The sequence below is a fragment of the Prinia subflava genome, chromosome 3 (assembly GCF_021018805.1).
Source record: "Prinia subflava isolate CZ2003 ecotype Zambia chromosome 3, Cam_Psub_1.2, whole genome shotgun sequence".
In the NCBI taxonomy this organism is placed as follows: Eukaryota; Metazoa; Chordata; class Aves; order Passeriformes; family Cisticolidae; genus Prinia; species Prinia subflava.
The window spans coordinates 33353065-33376262 of NC_086249.1; the positions used below are offsets into that span (position 1 = coordinate 33353065).

General features: G+C 40.3%; 1 protein-coding gene across 1 annotated transcript in view; it reads right to left on the bottom strand.

The window, feature by feature from the left end:
• Positions 1-15123, bottom strand: part of CWF19L2 (CWF19 like cell cycle control factor 2) — a 58895-nt gene extending 43772 nt beyond the window's left edge. Inside the window, exons 1-6 of the mRNA XM_063394583.1 lie at positions 14635-15123; positions 6108-6218; positions 5277-5396; positions 3795-3902; positions 2289-2408; positions 1055-1148 (exon numbers count right to left, since the gene is read on the bottom strand). Of these exons, the coding sequence (XP_063250653.1) occupies positions 1055-1148; positions 2289-2408; positions 3795-3902; positions 5277-5396; positions 6108-6218; positions 14635-14853 (772 nt within the window). The 5' untranslated portion in view covers positions 14854-15123. The remainder of the gene's footprint in view (positions 1-1054; positions 1149-2288; positions 2409-3794; positions 3903-5276; positions 5397-6107; positions 6219-14634) is intronic.
• Positions 15124-23198: the final 8075 nt, after the last annotated feature.

Sequence of the window (23198 nt, forward strand, 5' to 3'; positions counted from 1 at the left end):
CACCTAAATTTATTGTAAAAACTGAAGGAGTGCAAAAGAAAAACAGAATTAATATACAAATACGATTACGTATTTTCATAAGTTAATGCTGGTTTTACCTCAGCAACAACACCCATTTAATTTAAGCTTCTCTAGTTTATCACAAGCAGTTTCCAAGACAGGAGTGACATATGAGAAGTTGTGGAGTTTCTTTATGACATTAAAGAACCCTCCTGTCATTCCCACATTCTGTGTCCATTCTTGGGGATACCCCTTACACACAAACAAGTGAATTCCTTTCTCAGAAAAGGAATGAGTAACCCACTGCTTCCCATGTGAGAAGCTAGCAGTGGTCTTAACATTCTGAACACACACTCACTGATGCCTGCCAGCTCTTACAGATCTCTGTGACTCCTAAAAGTGGGCATGAGGATAATGGTTTCTGGGACTGACTGTCCACGGGGAAAGGCTCTCAAAAAGCACAGACCCCACTCTTCTCTGTTGACAGAATACAAGGACCATTCTCACCATATAATAAATGTTTCATGACATTAGAAAACAGTTTTTATTACTGTGTTTGCTGAAAATGAGCAGGATAACCCCGGGGTAAGGAAAAAAGTGAAAAGGCTACAGAAATACTATTTTTCACAAACTGCATCTATAATGTACTTCATTTTGATGTGACTCAGACTTCTGTGGGTGAATACTTTAAAACTGTAATTTGTGCAATGGAACGAAAGGAACCAAATGAGTTGACAACAATTCATCTTGTCTTGGTTAAATCATGCTTTTCTTTAATTAGTTCAAAATGGAGAATTTCTGTAAGGATACTGAAGGTCAAACCACTCAAGATTAAAACACAGTGAAGAGAAATTCTGCAAAAAACGTACTATGATGCTAACCCAATATTCACAATGGAATTTTCATCCAAATTTTACTTTATTACATATATTATTAATTATATATGTATTATTCACAACTCTGTTACAACAACATTAGGAGTAATTTGTTAGCAACACAGAGTCCAGAAACTGGAGACAGAAATTTAAGACTATTACTAAAAGTTGTTCTTTACCTTTCTTAACTGAAGCTTCTTCATCCTTCTCTGGTGGCAAACCTGTACCACCATCTTTCCAATAGGGATTGAGTTCTCTCTCAGACAGCATTGCCTAAAACAGACATAATTTTAATGTGTGCATAGCTTATGGTTTGTATTTTATAGAATATCTGATACATTTTGAGACTTTTGTGTGTGAAGTCTGTGTTACAATGTCAATTCACCACCACCACTTTCATGATCTAAGTATTTGTTGGACACATTGTTTTGGGTACCAAAGAAAAAGCAGACACTCTGGTGTAAAAAACACAGGAGTATAAACCTGCATGGACAGCAAATAGTTGTGTGGGAGAGTCTATAAAAATCACTCTTTTCTAAGGTTAAGAATACATATAAATTGTCATTAACCATATAATACATGCTGACGTTCTGGTAATTTAAGATGTCCACATTAAATGGTCCTCCAACAGCTCTGAAATAATGTTCAGGAAAAAAAATTGTGAAGAAAACAAATTTTAGAATATTAATCTTTTGTCAAAAGACAATAACCAAGGTGCTGCATACTACACAAGAACAGTGATCTAGGTCAGTCTGGTTCCCAAGCACAACACAGCTAACTGGGAAACCTAACGGCAAGAAAGAGCCTTCTGCGAGACACGAGGACGAAGAAATATTAGCAAGTGATCTGTCACTGTGTTTTCAGCTCAGACTACACAGCATTCAACAAGGCAAATGAACAAATGAAGGAGCCATCAACTGTATGTAAAAAGAGTTAATTCCAAGACAGCAACCCTTTCTCCAGCCAGACCCTGAGTCAGGCATGTGTTCACCAACAAATGGGACATGAAAGGCACAACAACACCTGCCATGAGTTCTTTCTTTAGGAAAAAACAAGCCTCAGTGCCCTACACTTTAATACAGTAACTTAAGTAAGCTTTTACCACAATAAATGATAGTGTTCCTTCCACACACCACGGAGAAGGGCAGACCAACAGTCTGTCATTGTTACTAACAGAACTTAGTACTAACAAAAGTAGCTTTCGCCTTGCCTAGAAGATAGTTAAAAGGCTTTTCTCACAAGCCTGATGTATGAAGTCTGCCATCCAAACAGACCAATTTAATTAAAAACATTATCACATCAGGCATTAGTTTTAATAACAATAAAGACTTACATCTTTGAACCAATTCATTACTTTATTCATTACACAAAATTTAAAAGGCAGAAAAAAATTAAGATATTAATTCCTCCTACCTGCTCAAGTTCTTGAGCTTTCTGTCGTTCCAATACTTTTTCTTTGTGTCTTTCACCTTTGACAGCTGCTACTGACGTTGTTTTCAATGACATGAAGTTTAAATTCATCCATTCTTCTCTCTTTAAAATAAACAAAGAATCAGAGTTCATAATTCCAAGAAAAACATGGTTTATGTGCCAAACCAAAGCAGTGCAACTACTGACAAATGCAGCTGACAATAAACAGTATAGGTTCTACATACACATATGAAATACTTCAATGAAAAGCAAATATGATTTTAAGGACCCTAATCTTCCAATTTTTTAATACTTAAACAAATTTCAAATGTCTCCCTGTAATATGAAATACATATTTACAATGGTATTTAAGACATTAGTAAACATGCAGATTGTACAGACTGCTAATTATTAGCATAAACAAATACCGTACATCTCGTTTAGCTAATTCTAAGCTCATGATCTCTTACATCTCTTGTAGTGCATACAAAATCTGCAGTATCTGAGCACAGATCATCCTCAGATATCCAGGCCCTAACTGCACCCTCAAACTTAACAGTTATACATCTAAATTCTGTGAACTGTACCCATGATAACAGCTAGAAAACTGAATTTACAAAATGCAGTTAAAATGAGGACTAGACTAAAGAAAAGCAGCATATTAAAAGCCTAGATATATCTACTACCTTTATACAGGTAAAACCTGAAGCCTCAAAAGAAAGCAGTGGCATACACATTGTAAGCAATTACTCTATAAAGGCAAGTATTTAGGGCAATACTACAATTCTAGTATAGCAACCAAAATGACCAGATTACATCTATTTTGAAACATGTCCTTGCAGAGGAATCTTCCTATCTTCAACAGAGTTCAAGTCTGAGTTGTCAATCTGAACAGATGCCATATGTCACTTTTTCCCTGTTATTTAAGAATTATGTTAGGCAACATGCCAGAGAATTTCAGAGGTGAAACACAACATTCCACTTCTCAGATCTCCTCCAAGAAAGAGAAGGAACTGAAAAATTATCTATCTTCAAGTGATTCAATAATATCTGTGTCTACATCAGCAAGCAATGTGCATCAACAAATGTGGATGTCCACAGGAGTTACGATGGTCATCTGCTCCAAACCCCCACTCAAGAAGGGCCACCTAGGGCCAGTTGCCAATTTATTCAATTGTAGAACAGCCACCAAAATTATGAAGACAAAAGTAACATGTCTAGTCAAGACCTTTAAGATGATGTCTTCAAGAAAATCAAACTAACTTGTAAGAGCCTCAAAACCTGATAGAAGGAATTGGTGCTGGGCAACATTAATAGTGCCTTGTTAAACACTAAGAACTATGAGGTAGAGAAGTCTTCCAATCAATGAAAAGTAGCATTTACCCAGCTAATCAAAGACATTTGTCTGTAAAATAGGTTTTGCTCAACACTCTGCAAAGGAGCTCCCAAGAAACCTAAGCATGTTGCTCTAGCTGAATTTCTCTCTAGAGTAGCTGTGGGCCTGCCCACCTGCAGGGAAGGTTCTCTTGCAGCATCTGGTTGCTTGTTGACCTTCCAAGACTCTTCTGTGTCATCTGACTGTGACACATTTGACTCAACCCATTCAACTGAAGAATCCTAAAAAGAGAGTTTAATGTAAAGAATAAAAATAATACCTTAACACACTACCTGATAACATGCAATACTTAGCGATCATATTGATAATCAAAATTAATGCTGGTTAGTATTACTAATATAATATTGTTTAATATTTTAAAATACTGATAATAAATATTGATATTGATATTCCCACAGAAGATTGTTCAATTGTGATAAAACATTTCACTTCATGAGCACATCACACTATACAACACTAGCTCACACTGGCAGTTTATTTGCATAACTCTGCTAAAATTAAAAGAGTCAGTATAAAAACAAAATCAAAACTATTTGGGTTTATGACATAACAAAAACAGAGTTTTAAAAAATCTAAATGCATTACTACGTATGTTTCACATTAAAAAAGTTAGATCACTTACACAGCACAATATAAAGCATGGTACATGCTATCGCCTGCTATTTTTTGTATCCAGCTTTCTACACTTACACTTGCAAAGAGTGTACTGAAATTTTTCACTTGAATCTAATAGGACTGCATTAAAGAGTTTCTTTGCTATTCACATGAACCTGTCTTAGGACTAAAAGACTTTGGATGGAAGTTACACCCAAAACTGTGTTGCATCCTAGGAGTCCCTGTTGTGATCTGGAGGGTTTTGGTGACTCCCATGGAGAATGGGGGACATTTGTGCCTTTGGTTACTTCCCACACTGACATTATAGTTTATATCTGGTATTAACCCCTGAAAAATAAGTCTTGTTGTAATGGATGTTCCTTCACTCCATAAAAACGACTCTGGAAATTAAAACTAACAGTGCCACCTGACTTGCACCAAAAATGCTGGGAAGACGTTTGTGGCCAGAAGGCAGCACCTAGAATTCCAATGCAGTCTCTGCACTGCTTTGCCACAGTGCCCTTCCATGTGAAGGCATGCTCTTACAGATTCAAATGTACAGCTCCCATGTGCTTGGGAGTGTCCATGGTTAAACATCTGTGGAAAAAGGCAGAGGTAATTTGTGCTTAAAATCAAAGTCAAGTATTTGCAACTTTAGACACATCTTTCTATCATATACCACAGACTACAGGGTATCTATGAAATTTTCCTTCCTGTATCAGAATGAGGATTTTTTCATTTTTTCTCTGCAGAAAAACTATAAATCCTTTATTTCCTAATGAGTGAATTTAGTATTATAAAATTCACATTTACTCAGGCAACCACCTATTTTAAATTGATTAAATACTCAGTACATTAAAACTGACAAATTTTGCCACAAGTTTTCCCAACAAAAATTATGAGAATGAGCCTTAATTTTATTAACCACATGTAATGACAGGGACTAAAATGGTTCAAGTTTTAAGACTGTAATATGAATTATTTTAAAATTGCTTACTTACTGAAGAACTATCAAGTAAGTCATCCTTCTTTTCAGATTTCTGTTTCTTACTTTTCTTCTTTTCTTTCTTAGCTTTTTTGGAATGTTTATCCTTTTTCTTTTTTTTCTGCACAGAGTGTTCCTACAAGTAAATGTAAGTGAGATCCAGTAAACGAAATCACCCATATACAAAAAAATAATCAAAACCTACTCACCAAACCACACTGAAGAAAGGTAAAACATACATAAATACCTTTTATCCTTACTACCCTCTCTCTTCCGTGGGGGGAGGGATGGGCTGGGGTGGTAGGGGCAGGGAAAATATACCTCACATCCATAATTAATTTTTCTTCCCCCTTTCCGTATCTTTTTCATTGGAACTAAGCACTACAACTAAACAGATAATATCTACTACACTTCATTTACTTTGGTCAAACCCATTTCTTCAGGTATCACTACATTATCAAGATACATCTTTCCATTGCTGAAAAATCTGCACATTAAAAGGATGTGATATTCACAGGCTCCATTAAGGCTTCTCCTGTGAATGACCACAAATGAGACTGCTATGAAGCCTTGAATCCTCCAGATTTCTCCCCATGGGATTATCATTGTCTGACAGCACTTGTTTTTCTTTATTTGGTAGAAATTAAAGCTGGAATTGGATGATAGAATTTTTTCCTCCTGGAGAATAAAAGAAAGTTTCTACCGTAAAAAAATGCTAATATCAAAGTATAAAGAAATCAGAAATTAGGATTCTTTAAAAGATCATCTGACATCCCTCAAAGTCTTTTGTTCATACAAACATTCTGTAAAGGTAACAATTCAATTCAATTATTTACAATTTCGTCACCTTTTCCAGTGGTTCCACACGTTCATTCCCATCAGCAGGCGTCCATGTACCTTCACCTCGCAGATCCTTCAGCAGCTTGCAACTCTCCTTCTCTGCATAACTAATTTTGGCCTAAGATGAACAGAGAAGAAAAAAAACCAGGTGGAGCTCAGTAGCATTTCCTTAGAGACACACCTCTGCAAGCCACACTGTCACAAGCTCGCACAATGATGAGAACTGCATTTCAGGCTTCAGAATGTTCCTCCCTTTCTAGTTATGGAGATAAAACTAGACATACTTTTACTATTTCTTCTGAAAAAATTACCATCACTGCAAACAGCTTCAATTCCTAAAAAAGATTTTCATAAGCCACATCAATAATTTTTTTTTTCAGCCTCTGAAGTTCACTCTGCTATGTTCAGCATAAACATGACTTTCAGAAGCAACTTTACTTAAGTATAACTGGTCTTTAGGAAATTCTTTATCCTATATATCATATGCTATATATACCATACCCTGATTAAATAGGAGGAAAGTTTATTTATATTATTACAACCCTAATTTTGTGTGAGGTAAGTCTTGCAAATTTTAACATGCTTTTGAGTTTTTATTTATTTGAGAGGTTTCTTTTTAAACAACTAAAATCAAAACAAAAACTAAAGGTAGAGTTTGGAATTCTTATCCTTAAAGACCAACTTTTACCAGAAAGTGTTGTCAAACATAAGCCAAGAGAACACATACAAGTTTAAGAAAGACCAATATTTAAAACAAACAAACAAAAAAGCCTGTGCACTGCACAAGACAGTAACCTCCCTATGAGAGGGCAGTTTCTCTTTTTTTGATATAGCCAAGAAGGAAATCTGAAGCTTTTGTCCTGGCAGAAAACAATGCTTGCAGGAAGATGACCAATACACTATGAGGGTTTAAAGAATGCTAAAAAAGTAAGATTAAAAGGGTTTACTTTAAAAATGCTACCAAGATAGGACTGCTGTTGTGCTTTTGAACATTGGCATTAGCATATTGGAAGTGGCACAATACAATAAATTAAAAAAAAGAAAAAAAAAGCCCACTACCTATCTGTTCCCAAACAAAACACCTTTTTAAACCTTCCTTGTCTACTTTCTTAGCAGCTCCATGTGGTAAACTTCTAATACATGTAAATGCAAGCAAAGCAAGGCTGCTACCCAGACTTCTTGATTTTAAACAAAGGAATATTGTAAAACAAACAAAAAATAGTGTAAATCAGTTTGAATAAAGAGGCCAAGACTGACTTCCATCTCTAGAATGAACCTGACAGTGTACAAAGGTGAATGCTATCTCTTAAAATTCAAAAGGCAGGCATAAAGAAAGAATGAGTGAAGAACACATTCAGACATCTATTTCAACATCAGAACATTTTCTAGTTTATAAGTAAACAAAGTAACAAAAGAATGAGCAGGACTACGATTCAGTGAGAAACAGCTGTTAAGTACAACACAGCATCACTCAAAGCACCCAGGACCCCAAAAAATGCAGGTGTGTTTCCTGCAACTTCTGCATGACATAGAGAGCTAACCCTGGCCACCCTAAGACATCTGGGACAACACCCTTGAAAATTCATGCAGAAATATATGAGATTGATATATTCTCTTCTAATCCATATAGTCAATGATTATCCTTTTGTCTTAAAAACATGCTTGTCTGACTAAAACAAAGTAACTAAACGTGCTACATTTTTGGACCAGCGAAGGATAATAACCTCAGCTTTGCAACTCACAAAATGTTTACAAGCCACAGACTCCAAACTTAAGCTTATAACTGGACATAAATGAAACAGTGGAGATAAAGGGAACCTGAGTGCAGTTCTAGATGGAAAAAAAAACCAACATTGACTCCAAGCTTGTTTGCTCCACAAGCAAACATAAAACAAGTTGCCAAGATGTAGATTGAAAAAAGGCCAGGTTTTTCTGCATATTCCACACTTTTGTTTGAGAAAGAACTGAGGCTGGAGTCAACAGCTTCCTTCCACCCCTTTTGCAGTTCTCAGGCCCATAAATCCACAAATAGCACAAATAAATTCAAGATCAGCTTGTCAACTTGTCTTCATTGTAGATGTTCTCTGCCTTCATGGAAGATTTAGCCTCTTAGCATTTCCTACAATAACAAGTATATTTTAAATAACATCACTGTTTTCTTCAGGCTACCAAAGTTACAAATAAACATTGCATAAAATGAGGTAATGTTATAAATAAGGAACAAACTGAGCTTTTATACTTTTTATTAGATCTAAAAATAAACAGAAGAAATGAAGGCAAGTGTTTAAGTAATTGAGATACATCATTCTAATGAAAGAGGTGGATCATTTTGGCTGAAGTACACAAATACTCATTTAGAACACAGACTGACTAGAAATCATCATCAGACTACAGATTGCTGTCTCCTGAATATTAAATGAAACGGGAATGAGCAAGATGAATGTGTAGTGACAGATTGACCATCAGAGATTAATCTCTTGTTAAAAAGAGAAAGACAAACAAAAGCATCAGGTGGAAGTTTGTGTCTCCTAAACAAGGATACAAAATATAGAAGATTCTTAATTATCTATCCATGCAATAAAAAGGAAAAAAAAGAAAAAGAACACTGCCTAGAGATCTAAAAATACAAAAGAAGTCACAATTTCACCTAAATTATTTTAACACAAGACTAGAAAGTTAGCAGCAATACCCTCTAAATCTCTCTAAAACCTAGCTCCCTCAAATTATAATATTCAATTTTTATCGTTCGTGATGCCTTCCCCTCACACACACACAATTGTTTCAAGTGGAAGTGAGGCGGAAAATCTGCCTACACTACTTTATTAGCTTCAAAACTTACCTTTATATTCTACTTTTCTTTTCAAAAGCTGCAGGGCATAATAGCATGTCATAAAATGTAAAAAAAGAAAGAAAAACTAATTAATTCTCCTGTCAGACTTACGATTCTGTCTGAGAAACAACTCTAATAGTTTCACATCTGTCAAATCACAGGAGTCCAAGCATTTAATTCCCATTAAGGTTCATTAATACTTATGATAGCACATGAATATCCAATAATTTATAACTTCCCCTTTACAAATGAGGTACAACCTATCAAAGAAGGACAAGCATCATGCTACACTAAACACTTGTGGCAACACCCTAATAAAATTGCTTATGGTCTCCTTTGCAACAAAAACAAGGTGAAGTCTAAGGCTGGCAAGGCATTCTGCAAGGTCTGTTGTTAAGGTGCTGTAAAAGCAGTGATTATTCTACAGTACAAAGTCAGCATTGTTTGCCATGGCTGAAAAGAGCCAAATTTTACAGTCTTTACCACAAGTAGGCAAAAGGGGTTTGAATTTCACAGATCCATCTGAATGTGGGAGGAAACTGAGTTCAAGGAAAGCGCTTTCTGGTTTCCATCAAGCAGGTCATCAAGGCCAGCCAGCTCAGTAGCTGACAACACGATCTACTAAATGAAGAATAAAATTTGCCCCAAAGCAGCCTGTAATACACTGCAGATGCAAAACCCAAAAGCTATAAAAATTAAATCATGCCACACCAGGAAGAAGCAGAAAAGATCATAGACCCTGCCAATACTCAAGTTACAGATCACACAATAAATGGAGCTTGTTACACAGCAGACCCTCAAGGATGTCCAGAAGGGATAGCGGGACAGCACCCAGAGCTAAGAACTCCCTCCTCATCTCACAGAAACCCTGACCAAAACTCTTTCCTGACCTCAACTCTATTTACTGTTTCAGCTCTCATGAAGGCCAGGGAAGGTTTTCCGTACTACTACAAAGACCTTGCAATTTTGCACCTATAACTGTGGTCAACCTCTAGTTCTTTAAATGATGATCACCTAACAGCTTCCTGTTAGGAAAGTTCAGGAAAGCTAACACCTTCAGACACCAACATAAGGCATTCAAAATATCTACAATGAGCTTTTCTTTCTAATTTCATTATCATTTCCCATGCTATCATACAAACCACTCCACTGTTTTAACTGTTTTGATAATCAACTATCAGAAGGGCTGCTGTGGCATGTATTACCCTCCCAGTTTCCATCATCCCAAAGCTCAGGGACAAAGAGCCCTGGTTACATGAGTGCTTACCTCCAGGGAACTTGAACACACACTTCTTTGCAGTTTTGATGCTTTTACACCAATTCTCTGTCTGAACAACACACTTACTTTTGTGAATACTTAGATTTTTCTAGTCTCGATATTCCAATTACTGCTACAACCACAAAGATTTCCCAAGGAGGACAGCAGTGGAAACACAAGAAAGAGCTTAGCTTCCAATCCAACTTGGCAACTTGCAACTGAGTCAGAAAGCTGCCTGCACCACCACCTCCTCCAGACACAGCTTTGCCAACTGGAAATGTCACCACTCTCATCATTTTCACCTGCCAAAAGGCACAGAAGAAAGGTCACTGAAACGACTATCACTTCAATCATTCAAGCTTCTTGTGCTCAATAATCAGAAGTCAGATGTGATTTAAAGCGCAGGCTGCAGGAGATGTCAGCCTTCAGTCAGAAACATCCGGGAGCCAGCAGCGGCTCTGCTGGTACACGAGCACACACAGCAAACAACTGGCAGCTATTACTGCTAGGAAACCATAAACAGGTTTTGTGTTAGTGTAGCACCTCTCCACTGCTGTGGCAGAGCAAGCTCCAGAGGAAGGCCTCACAGAATACAGCAGTGAAGACATCTGTCTTCATCACTGACCTTCAAAAATGACAGCTCTGTTCAAAGATGTTGCTGCAAAAACACATAGAGGTGCTGTGACAAAAATCTGAGAATCCTTTGTGAAAAGGCGGTGTTCACTTCTCAGCACCATTACTCTTCTAATGTCACAGATTTAAGTGCTGAGGTGCTTCTTTCCTTCAGCAGATGGAGTTAGGGATCTAACACTTCACAAAGGATTTAAAAGGGAAAGAACAAAAAGGAGGCACTTACTATTACAGTACAGAAGCAACTGTAACCCCTAACAGAGATATGTTTTGCTACTAATTTCTGCCTAAGGAGAGATTTGTTTAATTTTCCACTGAAAACTGCAATGTAAAATATTGCCAAGCACTCCATCACCTCAGCAAACACTGATCACTGCAAAAAGCCAACTGTTAAGCTTTTAGGAGGAAATATTTGATTGTATTTCACCAGCAAAACCTGCTGATTTTACAGCTTCTTAAGAGCTCTAATACTGTGAACTTAGTGATACTATTATACACAGTTGTTTGCTTTTCTTTAAATTTAAGTTTCATTTTCAAAGAAAATAAACAATGTAAACCACAAATTAAAGGGAGAATCAAAATCAAAAGCATCAACCGAGATGTTTCCAAAAATAATGGCTTGCAAACATCAAATCAATTTTTTCAGAAATATAAGTAAGTTTCAGAAATATAAATAAGTAAAACTAAACATGTAATTTCTTGTTTGTGCAATGAACTTGTTTTATGGTATCAATTTATTTTCATTGTTTCAATAATATACATTATTTGACTGAGGTCATTTATCTACACTCAACTTCCAATCTGTTAGTAATCCTTAAAAATTAAAAAGGTAGGATTTTCTGCACAAGGTATGGTCAAATCACATCACCCTCGGAGGCCAAAGAGTGAAAGACTCAAAGTCAATGGAAAAAAACCCAAATAACAAGAGAGGAACTCTAAAATACAAAAGTATCATATGATACAACAGATGCAAGAATAACCCAAAATTTGAAGTCTTGATAAGAAGTGTTCATGTCTAGGAAAAATACACATCTCTGCACTTACCACAACAGCCATCAGATTATTTTCTTGCTTGTAAACCAAACTTGTAAACCAAAACAGCAGTGTCATAAACTGTCATGCTCATCAAAACAAGATGCTATTTCTGAAGCTTTATAACAATTTGCATGTCAACATTTAATTATTTGATTACTGATGATTATCATAAACATTATCAGCTGCTGGGTGTTATCAGTGCGGTTTGGAAGACAGACTACACAAGTAAAAGAATACGCTTCCAAGACTTAAAAGAGAAATCTCGCTCAATGAATTGTGTGGCATTTCAGTTCATCAAAACAAGTGCAAGTTCACTACTTCACAACAAAAAGCTCTTTAAGGTGAGTTGGCTGAACATATCTTCTTTCCAGAAACAGATCTGCTAAAATACAGTTATTTCTGCAAACTTCTCAGATTACCAGAAGCAAAGACAACACAGCTTTCCAACTGTCTTTCCAAAGTAAAGGGCTTCCAGGATTATAACCACCAAATAGCTGTCTTGACTATTTTAGCCAGCTGTGTTTTAAGTTCCTGCTAATCTCCTGCTGCCTTTCTAAGCAAGGCAATCAAAATACATTGAGAAAAAGTCTTGCAATAGTTTCCTCCCAGTTCTGTTCACAGAATCACAGAATATCCTGAGTCGGAAGGGACCTTCAAGGATCAGAGTCCAACTCCTGGCGCTGCACAGGACACCCCAAGAGTCACACCATGTGCCTGAGAGCATTGTCCAAACGCTTCTTGAACTCTGCCAGGCTGGTGCTGGGATCACTTCCCTGGGGAGCCTGGTCCAGTGCCCAACCACCCTCTGGGTGAAGAACCTTTTCCTAATATCCAACCTGAACCTCCCTTGACTCAGCTTCAGGCCATTCCCTCAGGTCCTGTCACTGTCACCACACAGAAGAGATCAGTGCCTGCAGTGAGACTGAGTGCCCTCAGTCTCTTCTTCTCTACACTGAACCAGCCAAGTGACCTCAGTCGGTCCTCATACGCCTGCAACCTCTACCCTTCACTGTATTCGCTGCCCTCCTTTGGACCCTCTCTCCAGTTCAGTGTCTTTCCTATCTTGTGGCACCCAGAGCTGCCCCCAGCACTGGAGGTGAGGCCGCCCCAGCTCAGAGCAGAGGGGACAATCCCCTCCCTCAACTGCCTGGCTCTTCCACTGCAGCAGGCAGTCCAGCCATAATCAAAGAAAAGCAGAGAAAGTCAATACACTTAAGACATTAATCTGTTCTCACACAGGCAGCAACAAGTCCATTTCTGAAAAGCAGACAGCAAAGTATTGACATGGCAATTATGACATCCCACGCTTTCACATTATAAAATGCTAAATTGACTTCTCACAGAAATAACGGAGTAGCTACAAGAGAAGTCTTAAAAATGTTGTCCTTTCACATAGCTATATTAGGTTATTGGGTCCATAAATGGGAAGCGGAAATATGAAGTAAGTTTATAAAAATAAAGTTTCATTCCTAGATTTCTCTATCAGCCACATTAGTATTAAAGGAATTTCTACAGCTTCCTTTGGCCCACATGGACTTGTACAGGATAAAATGCTTATGATACACATTCTAAAACTCTAGTATAGAAAAGGGGGCCGGGGGGAAACTCCCAACCTTCAATATGGCCTCTCCTTACTTCAACTTTTCATTCTTACTGCAAGGAAAAGAAACAGTTCAAGAACATTCCTAAGATGATGAACACAGCAATTCCACAAGCAACAGCAAAGAAGACCATTTGATCATTACCTTATGCCCCAAGAGAATCTTTGAAAATCAGAGAATCTGACGTAGCTTTAGGTTGCTTGGAAGTGAAAACAGAACACTGTGGAAATATAACACAGACTCTACACTGTGACTTTCAGTAAGAAGCTGAAAAGCCTCATCGGCCATACAGGGACCAAGCATCTCTAATGGTTAACTGCTGGAGAAAACAACGTCATTGTCTCCAGATCCATTCCTGTATACAACAAAAAATGGATTTGAAGAATCATAGTGGCTAGTATTTCACAAATTATACTCCATTCTGCTTCCCTGTATTGGATTTCTCAGTGGTCTGACATTCTCAGAACTGAGAATCTAAGCTAATACCCCAACATGTCCAGCAATGCCCAGGGAAGCTGAAATGTAAACCTCTTACAGCAGAGCAACATATCACCAGGCAAGTAATCGATCCTATGAAATCAGGCTCCCAATTCTTAATACACACACAAGCTCAAGTTTTTACCACTCCACGACCAGAATGTTGCAATGGAGGGATACAGGCTCTTTAGGAAACACAGGCCACAAGACAAGGAGAAGGAGAAGCCTTTTATGTCTCATTTAAGGAAAGGCTGAGAGCCGGGCCTGCTCAGCCTAGAGAAGGCCGGGAAGTGAGGGTGGTGCCATCTTATTATTGTATTATTTAAAAAAAAAAAAAAAAAAAAAAAAAACCACACTGAAGAGAGACTATAAAGAAGACCGATTCCGGCTCTTTCCAAAGGTGTAAACACAGAAATACATAGTAAGTGAAAGACCAAGAGGATCAATACTGCGAGTGGCAAAACGCACGAAATCGGGTGGGTGTCACTCAGACATTCCAGACTGCACCCTGCCACTGTCGGTGCCGCAGCCCGGCTCCCCTCGGCACAAGAGGGGCTCTCCCCACGGCGCCCCCTCCTCCGGCTGCCGCGGCCAGGGCAGCCTGCAGGAGCGCACCCACCCCGCGCAGCACCCAGCGCCAAGCCTGGGGAACAGGGGGGTGCTGAGGCCCCGGGGCAAGGCCGGGCCGGGCCGGTGAGCCCACCTGCGCCAGCAGCGCCTCCCGCTCCCGCTGCTCCCGGCTCCGCTCGCTCGGCAGCCCGGACGCCATCCGCACAGCCCGCCGCAAGCCGCGCAGCGGCCGTACGGCAACCCCGCCGCGACACTGTCGTGAACAGCGTCCCGGGCGATGGCGGGGCGGGGCCGCTGCGGGGCACGGCGGGGACAGCGGGGACAGGCGGGACAGGCGGGGACAGGCGGGCATAAGGCTCCCCCCCGGAGCCAGGCTCTGGTGCTCTGCTCTCGCCGGCGTCTGTCGCGCTCGGCTCTTGAGAGGGTTTATAGAATCAGAATATCCTGAGTTGGAAGGGGCCCACAAGGATCAAGTCCAGCTCCTGCACAGGACACTCCAAGAGTCACACCGTGTGCCTGAGAGCATTGTCCAAGTTCTTCATGAACTCTGCCAGGCTGGTGCTGGGACCACTTCCCTGGGGAGCCTGTTCCAGTGCCCAAACACCCTCTGGGTGAAGAACCTTTTCCTAATATCCAACCTAGACCTCCCCTGACTCAGCTTCACGCCATTCACCAGTCACCACAGAGAAGAGATCAGCGCCTACTCCTCCTCTTCCCCTCACAAGGAAGCTGCAGGCTGCAATGAGGTCTCCCCTCAGTCTCCTCCAGGCTGAACACACCAAGAGACCTCAGCCACTCCTCACACAGCTTCCCCTCCAGGCCCTTCACCATCCTTGTTGCCCTCCTTTGGACCCTCTCCCCAGTTCAGTGTCTTTCCTATCTTGTGGCACCCAGAGCTGCCCCCAGCACTGGAGGTGAGGCTGCCCCAGCTCAGAGCAGAGGGGACAATCCCCTCCCTTGCCCGGCTGGCCATGCTGGGCCTGATGCCCCCAGGACAGGGTTGGCCCTCCTGGCTGCCAGGGCACTGCTGCCTCATGTTCAACCTGCCACAGACCAGGAGCCCCAAGTCCTTTTCTGTGGCACTGCTCTCCTGCATCTCATTCCCCAGGCTGTCTGTACATCCAGGGTTGCCCCATCCCACACACCCAGGTCTGTTCCCCACCCCTTGCTCAGAGCTCACAGCCTCACAGGTGGAGGTCTCAGCAAATACCATGTCATGGCACAGCAGCTTATTCGAACCCTGTGCTGCTTGACCAACAGGGCCACACAGTCCTTCAAGGGACATTAAGGAAACTTCCCTGCCCAACCATCCAGAAGCTTCTCCAGCAGTCACACCCATACCACCTGAGCTGGCCCTGGCAGCTACACATCCCACAGTCAGACAAGGTTTCCTTACCACTGGATCCCAGGTTTCCCATAGCAATGTCTCTGACATCTCAATCCTTAAAATAATTTAATCATGATATCACAACAAAATATCAATTTGAGCTGGCTGCCTTCAAGGAGGGACCTCAAATGAAGAAACCTCAGGGCTCTTATACCCTCACAAGCACAATCCAAGCACAGTCATGTCTGACACCCTTGGCTCCTTCCATGCCCCTGGGTGTCCGGGCACCTGGCTGGCACTACACGTCCCTGTGCCCTTTGGCAGTTTCACAGTCTCTTGCCTCAGGCTCCTCCCCAGAGCTCAGCCTGCAGCTGCACACCGAGCACTAAATGTAATCCTCAGCAATGGCGATACTGACATCCAGGCTCATCCCTTTTGCTGGGCTGAAATTCCCTTACACAAGACTGGCCTGCTTGTCCAGACCAGCATTAATGAGAGCAAACAAGGGAACAGGGCCCAGAAGATGCTTACAGGTTCCAGTGCCATGCAGTGCCCAGTGCTCCCCATTGCTATAAACACCTCCAGGTGATCTTCCAGACACCTTCTTGCCCATTTACAGCCAGTTCAGTGCATCCATGCTAGACTGTAACCTCTGTAATGTCAGGGTGCCAGCTGCTCAGAATGTACCTGGATGAGCAGAGGGAAATTCAAAAATAGGCATGTTCAAGCACTTGAAAGTTGCAGTTGGCCAACAGTATTTGACAGGGCTTCTATGCCTCTGGTGAAGCAAATGTTTATCTGGAACATAATTTCTTTGAGATGAGATCAGAGCATTATTAATATGTCTGACACCAAATGTGTCCACAGCTGCCAAGTAATACCATTCTTTAAGCCAAGGTCTGAGCGTAGATCTTGGGTAATTTGTTAGCTGTTTGCATGGGACAGTATGTTTTCAAAGTGATAACAGTAATTTAATCATCATCTCCATGGTGGTATTAAATGTGTAAGTTGAAATTGCATGTTTGTTCAATTTATGCTGACAGTTAACAGCATCCCAAGAAAAACCTGTTGTAGATCATCACTAGGTGTAGAATGATAACTGATAGACTTTCATAGGCACCATTTGGAAAAGCAGCATGTGAACCCTCTTCGGGGAGCCATTTACAGAGCAAGCAGATGGATACAGAAGATGTTCCAGCAGGATTGACTAATACTACTTTCAGTCCTTGGCTACATGCAGCAAAGTACACTGCTTGAGAGAGGAGAAGCAAGAAAAGAGCATGTTTGCCCCATTAAGGAAAGCCTCTTCTCTGATTGTGATGTGCTCTTCTCACAAACAAATTGGTTTCTTTCCATCCCAGTGCTACCACTTGTTCCATGCAGCCAGCAAAGTATCTCAAGTGGGTAATCTCTAACTCACTCAGCACACAGCCAGGCATATGGGCTTAATAGATTTGTATTAAATCTAAACAGAAAATTGATAGTCCATGAGCTGAGGCAACTACTTGTGACTGAATCAGTTTAGGAAGTATTTGAAAATGAGAACAGAAAGTCTGGAAACTGTGGCATAGCGTGAATGGTGACAGATGTGGACAATTTGGGAGTGAGAACGGGCAATGGGATTCCTATAGCAGGAAGTTACAAAGAAGAGGATTCAAAGCACAGGGTGAGCTCCTGCAGTGTTAGGTGCTGTCCTTCTTACCTGTAACCCTCCATGTCATTAGTAGGGTGGCTGTGTAAATTTTAATTTAAAACCATTTTCCAATACTCCTGGTTTTAGGAAAGAAACTATGACTCAAAACCTGACAAACAGTAAAGCCTAGAAAGTAATTTTTGAGAGCTGCCTTTAATTTTGAAGTCAGCAGTTAGGAAAATAGCAACAATTTCATCTTCTCTCGTATTTTCTCAAAGGAAGCAGGTAAAAATTAAAGTTTAGCTTTATTTCTTTCAAGACATTAGTAAGTCTGAGACCTCCTCACATGCTCAGAAATCTTCAGTGAGCCTAGAGAACTACTTCTTGGTATACCAGTTTTAATGGTCAGCTGGGCACCTCTGTGCAGTTGTCTCATTCTCTGTGCCAAAATTAAACAGGCTAATAAAACAGTAATGCCTTGGAGATACTGACTTTTGATGAACTCCTTCAGGGAGGAACTGACCAATTTTCCATTTAATTGCACATTTTACACTTTCTCTGAAAGAAACTGGTGACTCTCCAACTGACCTGTGTTATAAACCTCCATGCTTGGAACTTCCACTACTTGCCTTCAATTCTCAGTTTGATGTTTTATTTTTATTTCAAAAAGGTTAAAAAAATCCTCACCACTCAGTGTGATCTTGTGCAGTTTTCTTTAAATAAGAGGCAAGGTTTCACTAAGGGAAAAGAAGTTCTTTTTTCCTGAGAATACAAAATCTTTTTCCACCATGATGCTGGAATTTCTTACCTCGGTAATAACAATGCATTATGATGTCCTCATACTAAAGAAAAACAATATCCAGTAAGATGCTGGTAAGAGGACAGAAAGGGGACGCACCCCAGTCAAAATGTACTTAGCTTTAGTTAATTCTCATTCCGTTCATTTTTAAAACCACCTACTTTTTAGTTGCCATTGGTACTATCAAGCAGTCCTTTACATTCAGTTCTGAGGGATTACTTAGACTCAGATAGGAATTTTCATTGTGTTGTCTCAGAAATAAAAAAGTCAATCCGTGGAGAAATTGCAGCAGAAAAAAACCCCAGACAAAGAATGATACAATTACAGGGAAAAGCGTATTTCTTTCATAGAAATTTCATTATGTTTACTCAGGAGAAAATTAAAGCAACTGTGTCTAAATTCAGTGCCATGAAATGATAGAACACCTCACCCAAAAATCAATGCAGCAGCAATGCGCAGGTTATTAGTTGCTCTTGCCTGAATTGTGCTGTGAGTGCCTCAGTTGTGCACTGAGCATCTGAAGTGAAAAACCAGACGATTTTCTACTGTCCATCAAGAAGAGTGCTCCTGGCAGCAACAAAAGAGCCCCAGTGACATTGAGACTCCTGACAGCCTCGCTTGGAAGGGAGAGCTCAGCTTGCAATGAGAACGGATGAGGAGGCTGTGGTGGATCGAACAATGATTCACCCATTGTTCCATATTCAATAGCAAATTGCAAGTTGTCTGCCCCTGAGCAAAAGTTACTTTGTTAATTTCCTCAGCTTCTTTGAAAAGAAATTATAATTTTGGCCTTAGTTGAGCAGACCAGGGGGATGGAGTTTAGAAACTTCCATTTTCCCTCTGCTCACCCAAGTTTCATAATTATCATAAAGTGAATGCTTCATCTGGGAAATTCTCTAGTGACAACTTGGCAGTTCTGGGTTAGTGGTTGGATTTGGTGATCTTAGATTAGAGGTCTTGTCCAACCTAAATTATTTTATTCCACAATTAAATGTTTTGTGAGGTAGCTGTTACACATGTGAAATAACTCATTCAGTTCACTTCTTGGGAAGCTTTTACATGCTTTTTTTGTTTGGCTTTTTTTCCTTTGAGGAGCTGAAAACATTTTTATCGGACAGAAAGCTCACAGCAGGGGCAACAGTGATCCTGTCCGTGATGTGCAGAGACTGGTAACACACCTTTGGGATGTGTTACACCAGACTACATCTTCTGGTGCCTGCTCATCTTGGAGAGGTCCAGAGCTGCACATGTCAGGGAGCTTCAGATCAGCTACTTTGAAAGTGAGACACAAATACTGACTCAAGATCACCTGGCTGGGGCAAGGGATTAAAGCCCTGAGGCTTTCATTTGTCAGTCCCTATCCATCAGACCAGAGCAATAGTAACTAAAATACTCTTAGAGTTTCAACGCAGTGCAATGGGTTGGTTTTGGTTTTAAGTGAGATTAAAGGATATTTTTGGTTCTTAAAGGTAGGCCAGCTCCAGAGGCCACAATGTAGCGTAGTCCCACAGAGTTGTATCAGCCCATTTGTTGCAAGAGCAGCAATACCTTAAACTGATACTGGAGAGAGTGTACAGAGTAACCACAACCTTTGGCTGCTCCTGGGACCTTGGGGCTGTTTTTGTCCTTTTCTCCTGCAGGGCTGTAGCTCAGTCCCGTGCATGCTCACATGGACAGCACACAGCAAACTGAAGGGAGCTGCAGTAACTGTCCCAGCTGGACTGTACACGTGGAGTATTGCAGGAGTCTCCTCCTTTCACTGCAATATAGAGAATAAAAAAAGGAGCATGTTTTCTTCTTATGAAAAGGTGAACACTCGTGGGAAAAGATTGTTGAGACCAGTGAGGTCTTGCTCCATGAAAGGGCTCCAAGGCACTCCAGCACTGTGACAATAATTGTACAGAGAATTTGACTGCCACAGAGAGTGTTCATAATTGTCTCTTTCAGCAGCAACTTGAACAATTTACTCCTCTCCAATTTTCACCCCGCAATTCCTGAAATTACTTTTCATTTTTCTTTGTGTTGTACTACTGTGTTTACAGGGAAGGGCAATTTCATATCCAATTCTTGTCTTAGCCCTTGACCCAGAAATAGCTGTAAATACTGAGTAATATGCCTGACATCCCAAGTCACTGTGTTTGTCACTGTTCTTGACAGGAAATCCTCTGACAAGCCCGACACTACCAGCTTGTCTTGCCACTCACCTCGTTTGGAAGCACAAATGCCCCTCCAGGCCCCTGTTGCTGCTCACACACAGGCTGCACTAAGCAAGCATATCTCCAAGCATATGCCACCGTGCTGGATACCACCAAGCTGGAAAAAAGACTGTAAGTGGGAGAACACTGGACTTCCTTTAGTGTGCTTTTTGGGCTCTTCTGTCCTAGAAGTTTCAGAATGAAAGAGACCACAGTATGTCCCATAGTCAAGTTCATTTAATATTTCCCCATGATGTGGTGTCAAGCCCTCACCCTGCCTCTCAGAAGCATCTTAGGAAGCTGCTGACACAGGCAAGATAGAAACACATCCCTGCAGGGTGTCTGGCCAAGATGGTGGATTCAGAAAGGGATTGGTCACATAAGAATAATGTGTTATTATGATGTCTTTATGCCTTGGCTTAAAGCCAAGCACTTTTTGTACAGGGAAGATGGGCAAGAAGTGTTTTTTGACCCTATGTTTCCTCCTGCCTGTTCTCCTAGGAGACTACTTGGCATGCCAATCTGTACAAGTGGATTGAGTCAGCTGAGAGGATTTGGAAAGAACAAAAGCGAGGCAAGAACTCTGGACATCCTAACAAACCTCCTACCAGGGATCTTGGAGAGATAAATCTAGCTGTGGCCTGCAAGCTACCTCCATGTCTTTCAGGTTTTGTAACAGAAATGAGAAAGAATAGGAACAGCACCAGAGATTGCACAATTTGGTTTATTTAATCTGTGAGATGTCAACAGAAAGAAAGAGATTATTTCAGTGATTCCTCTAATTTAAAGCATACATATAAGTTTCATCTCCATAATCAGCGCTTCTTCATTCAAAGGAATTGGTGCAAATGTTTTCTACTCCAGAACACCTTCTAATTTACATCCTTGTCACATACAGCCTGAGACCCAAGAAAGCCTGAAACCCAAGAAGAATGCATCATAAATAAACTTTTTTTTTTAGCATATTCTTGATATTCAACAGTTGGGCCAGAGGTAATACATCCTCTCATTGTGGTAGCTTGGTAAGAGGCATTGATGAATTCTAAATAAAGCACCCTCAGACCCTTCCTCAGAATATGGGATGAAGAATGAGGAAAGTGAGATATGAAGTGAGTACATGCAGCAGAAATCATTACAAGGGCAATTAAAAAAAAAAAAAAAAAAAAAAAAAAAAAGCATTCTTCAAAGGACCAAGCTCTCTTGAAGGGCATAGCCCTTTAACAAAAGGCTCACATAGAAACTGGTAGAGACTGGTTCTTCTGATAAATTAAAACCACCATCAGGCTCGTTATTAGATGGGCTACTTACTAGAAGGCTTTATGTCAGAATTTCCCAGCCTGAGATGCCTATAAGAGGCCCAGAGATAAATAACCTGAGGAGAGGATTTGAATGGGAAATATAAACTGTTAGGGTTTTCAAGGACCCAAGCATGTCATTACTTATGAGTCAAGGAGTTATTTCTGTATTGGTAAATTAGGAAATCTAATGTGGGTGAGAATTCAGAGGCCATGAGACCAGAGAGGAAATACGTACATAAAGAAAGGTGGAAAGATGGGTGGCCCACACAAACAAGTCCTCAGAAGGGGATGTTGTGCACAAAAAAATGATTTGCAAAGGAGGAAAGAGGGGGGTGAAAACCAGCAGATTTGTTAATAGATTTAAAGAGGACAGGAGAAAAGACTATGTGTAAAGACTATGTACTATGCAAATCACTTTTGGAAGCTAAGCAAGAGGCAAGTGGGAAAAAAATAAGAATGAACAACCTCTTTTCTGTTTCTTATCTTTGCCATCTTTAGCTAGAAGAATGAGGCAGTGTGAAAATCTGGGGAGCTTTGAAATTGGAACTGAAGGCAGGATTTGCCTTCTAATACCAGGAACGTGGAATTCACTGTAATTGTTCTAACAGAGCTTCAGATATTGCCAGATTGTAACTTGAATTTTTGCCAGAGAGCTGCAGCATACTGTGAAGGACTCTGCCTCCCTGAGACAGGTGCTTGAGCTGTTGCCTGGCTGCAATTTTATGCTTTGAATTCATCCAAGTGTAAGAGGAGCCTAACATTAAGGACTGATGTGTGCTTGAGCAGTTGAATGTCATGAGAAACGTGCTGCTTCATCTTCTGCTCTGCACAAGGCATCAAAGATGAACTATCTTTGGTGAACTATGAGGAGAGAGGATGGCTCAGCAACATACTATGAACTACTTTTATTCTTAGTAATTTCTAAACTCTCTCTAGGCCTTGGAATCAAAGTTTCAGTTTTGAGCTAGAGTCGGAATAAGACATCACATGAAGAAGCACAAAATAATTTATTAAAATATATCTTTCATATTAATTTATTCTACTGACTTGTGCTTTGGTTCAGTAATTTTCCTTTTAATTAAATATCAGTAGGAATATAAGACAAAGACATAACTAAGAATAAATACATCTATATATTTTATTGTGATGGAAGATTGGTTTTCTTTTTTGTTTCTTTCAGATAAAGGGCATTAGTTTTTTAACAAAAGTAAGCTTGTCATCATGTTAAAGTAATAATACAGAGCATTTCTGCATTGCAGGGAGAAAATTACTGACATTGCACTGACATATCTCTCCACCTTATTTGCTTGTGAATTGGAAATTTCCTGCCACTGCTAAAATCAAAGGAAAAAGCACTGCTGTCCTTGGAGTTGCTGTTTTGTAATGGTAAAGCACAGGCATAGCCTGCTTAAGGGATAGAGAAGAGTTTCATGTCAGAGCATTCT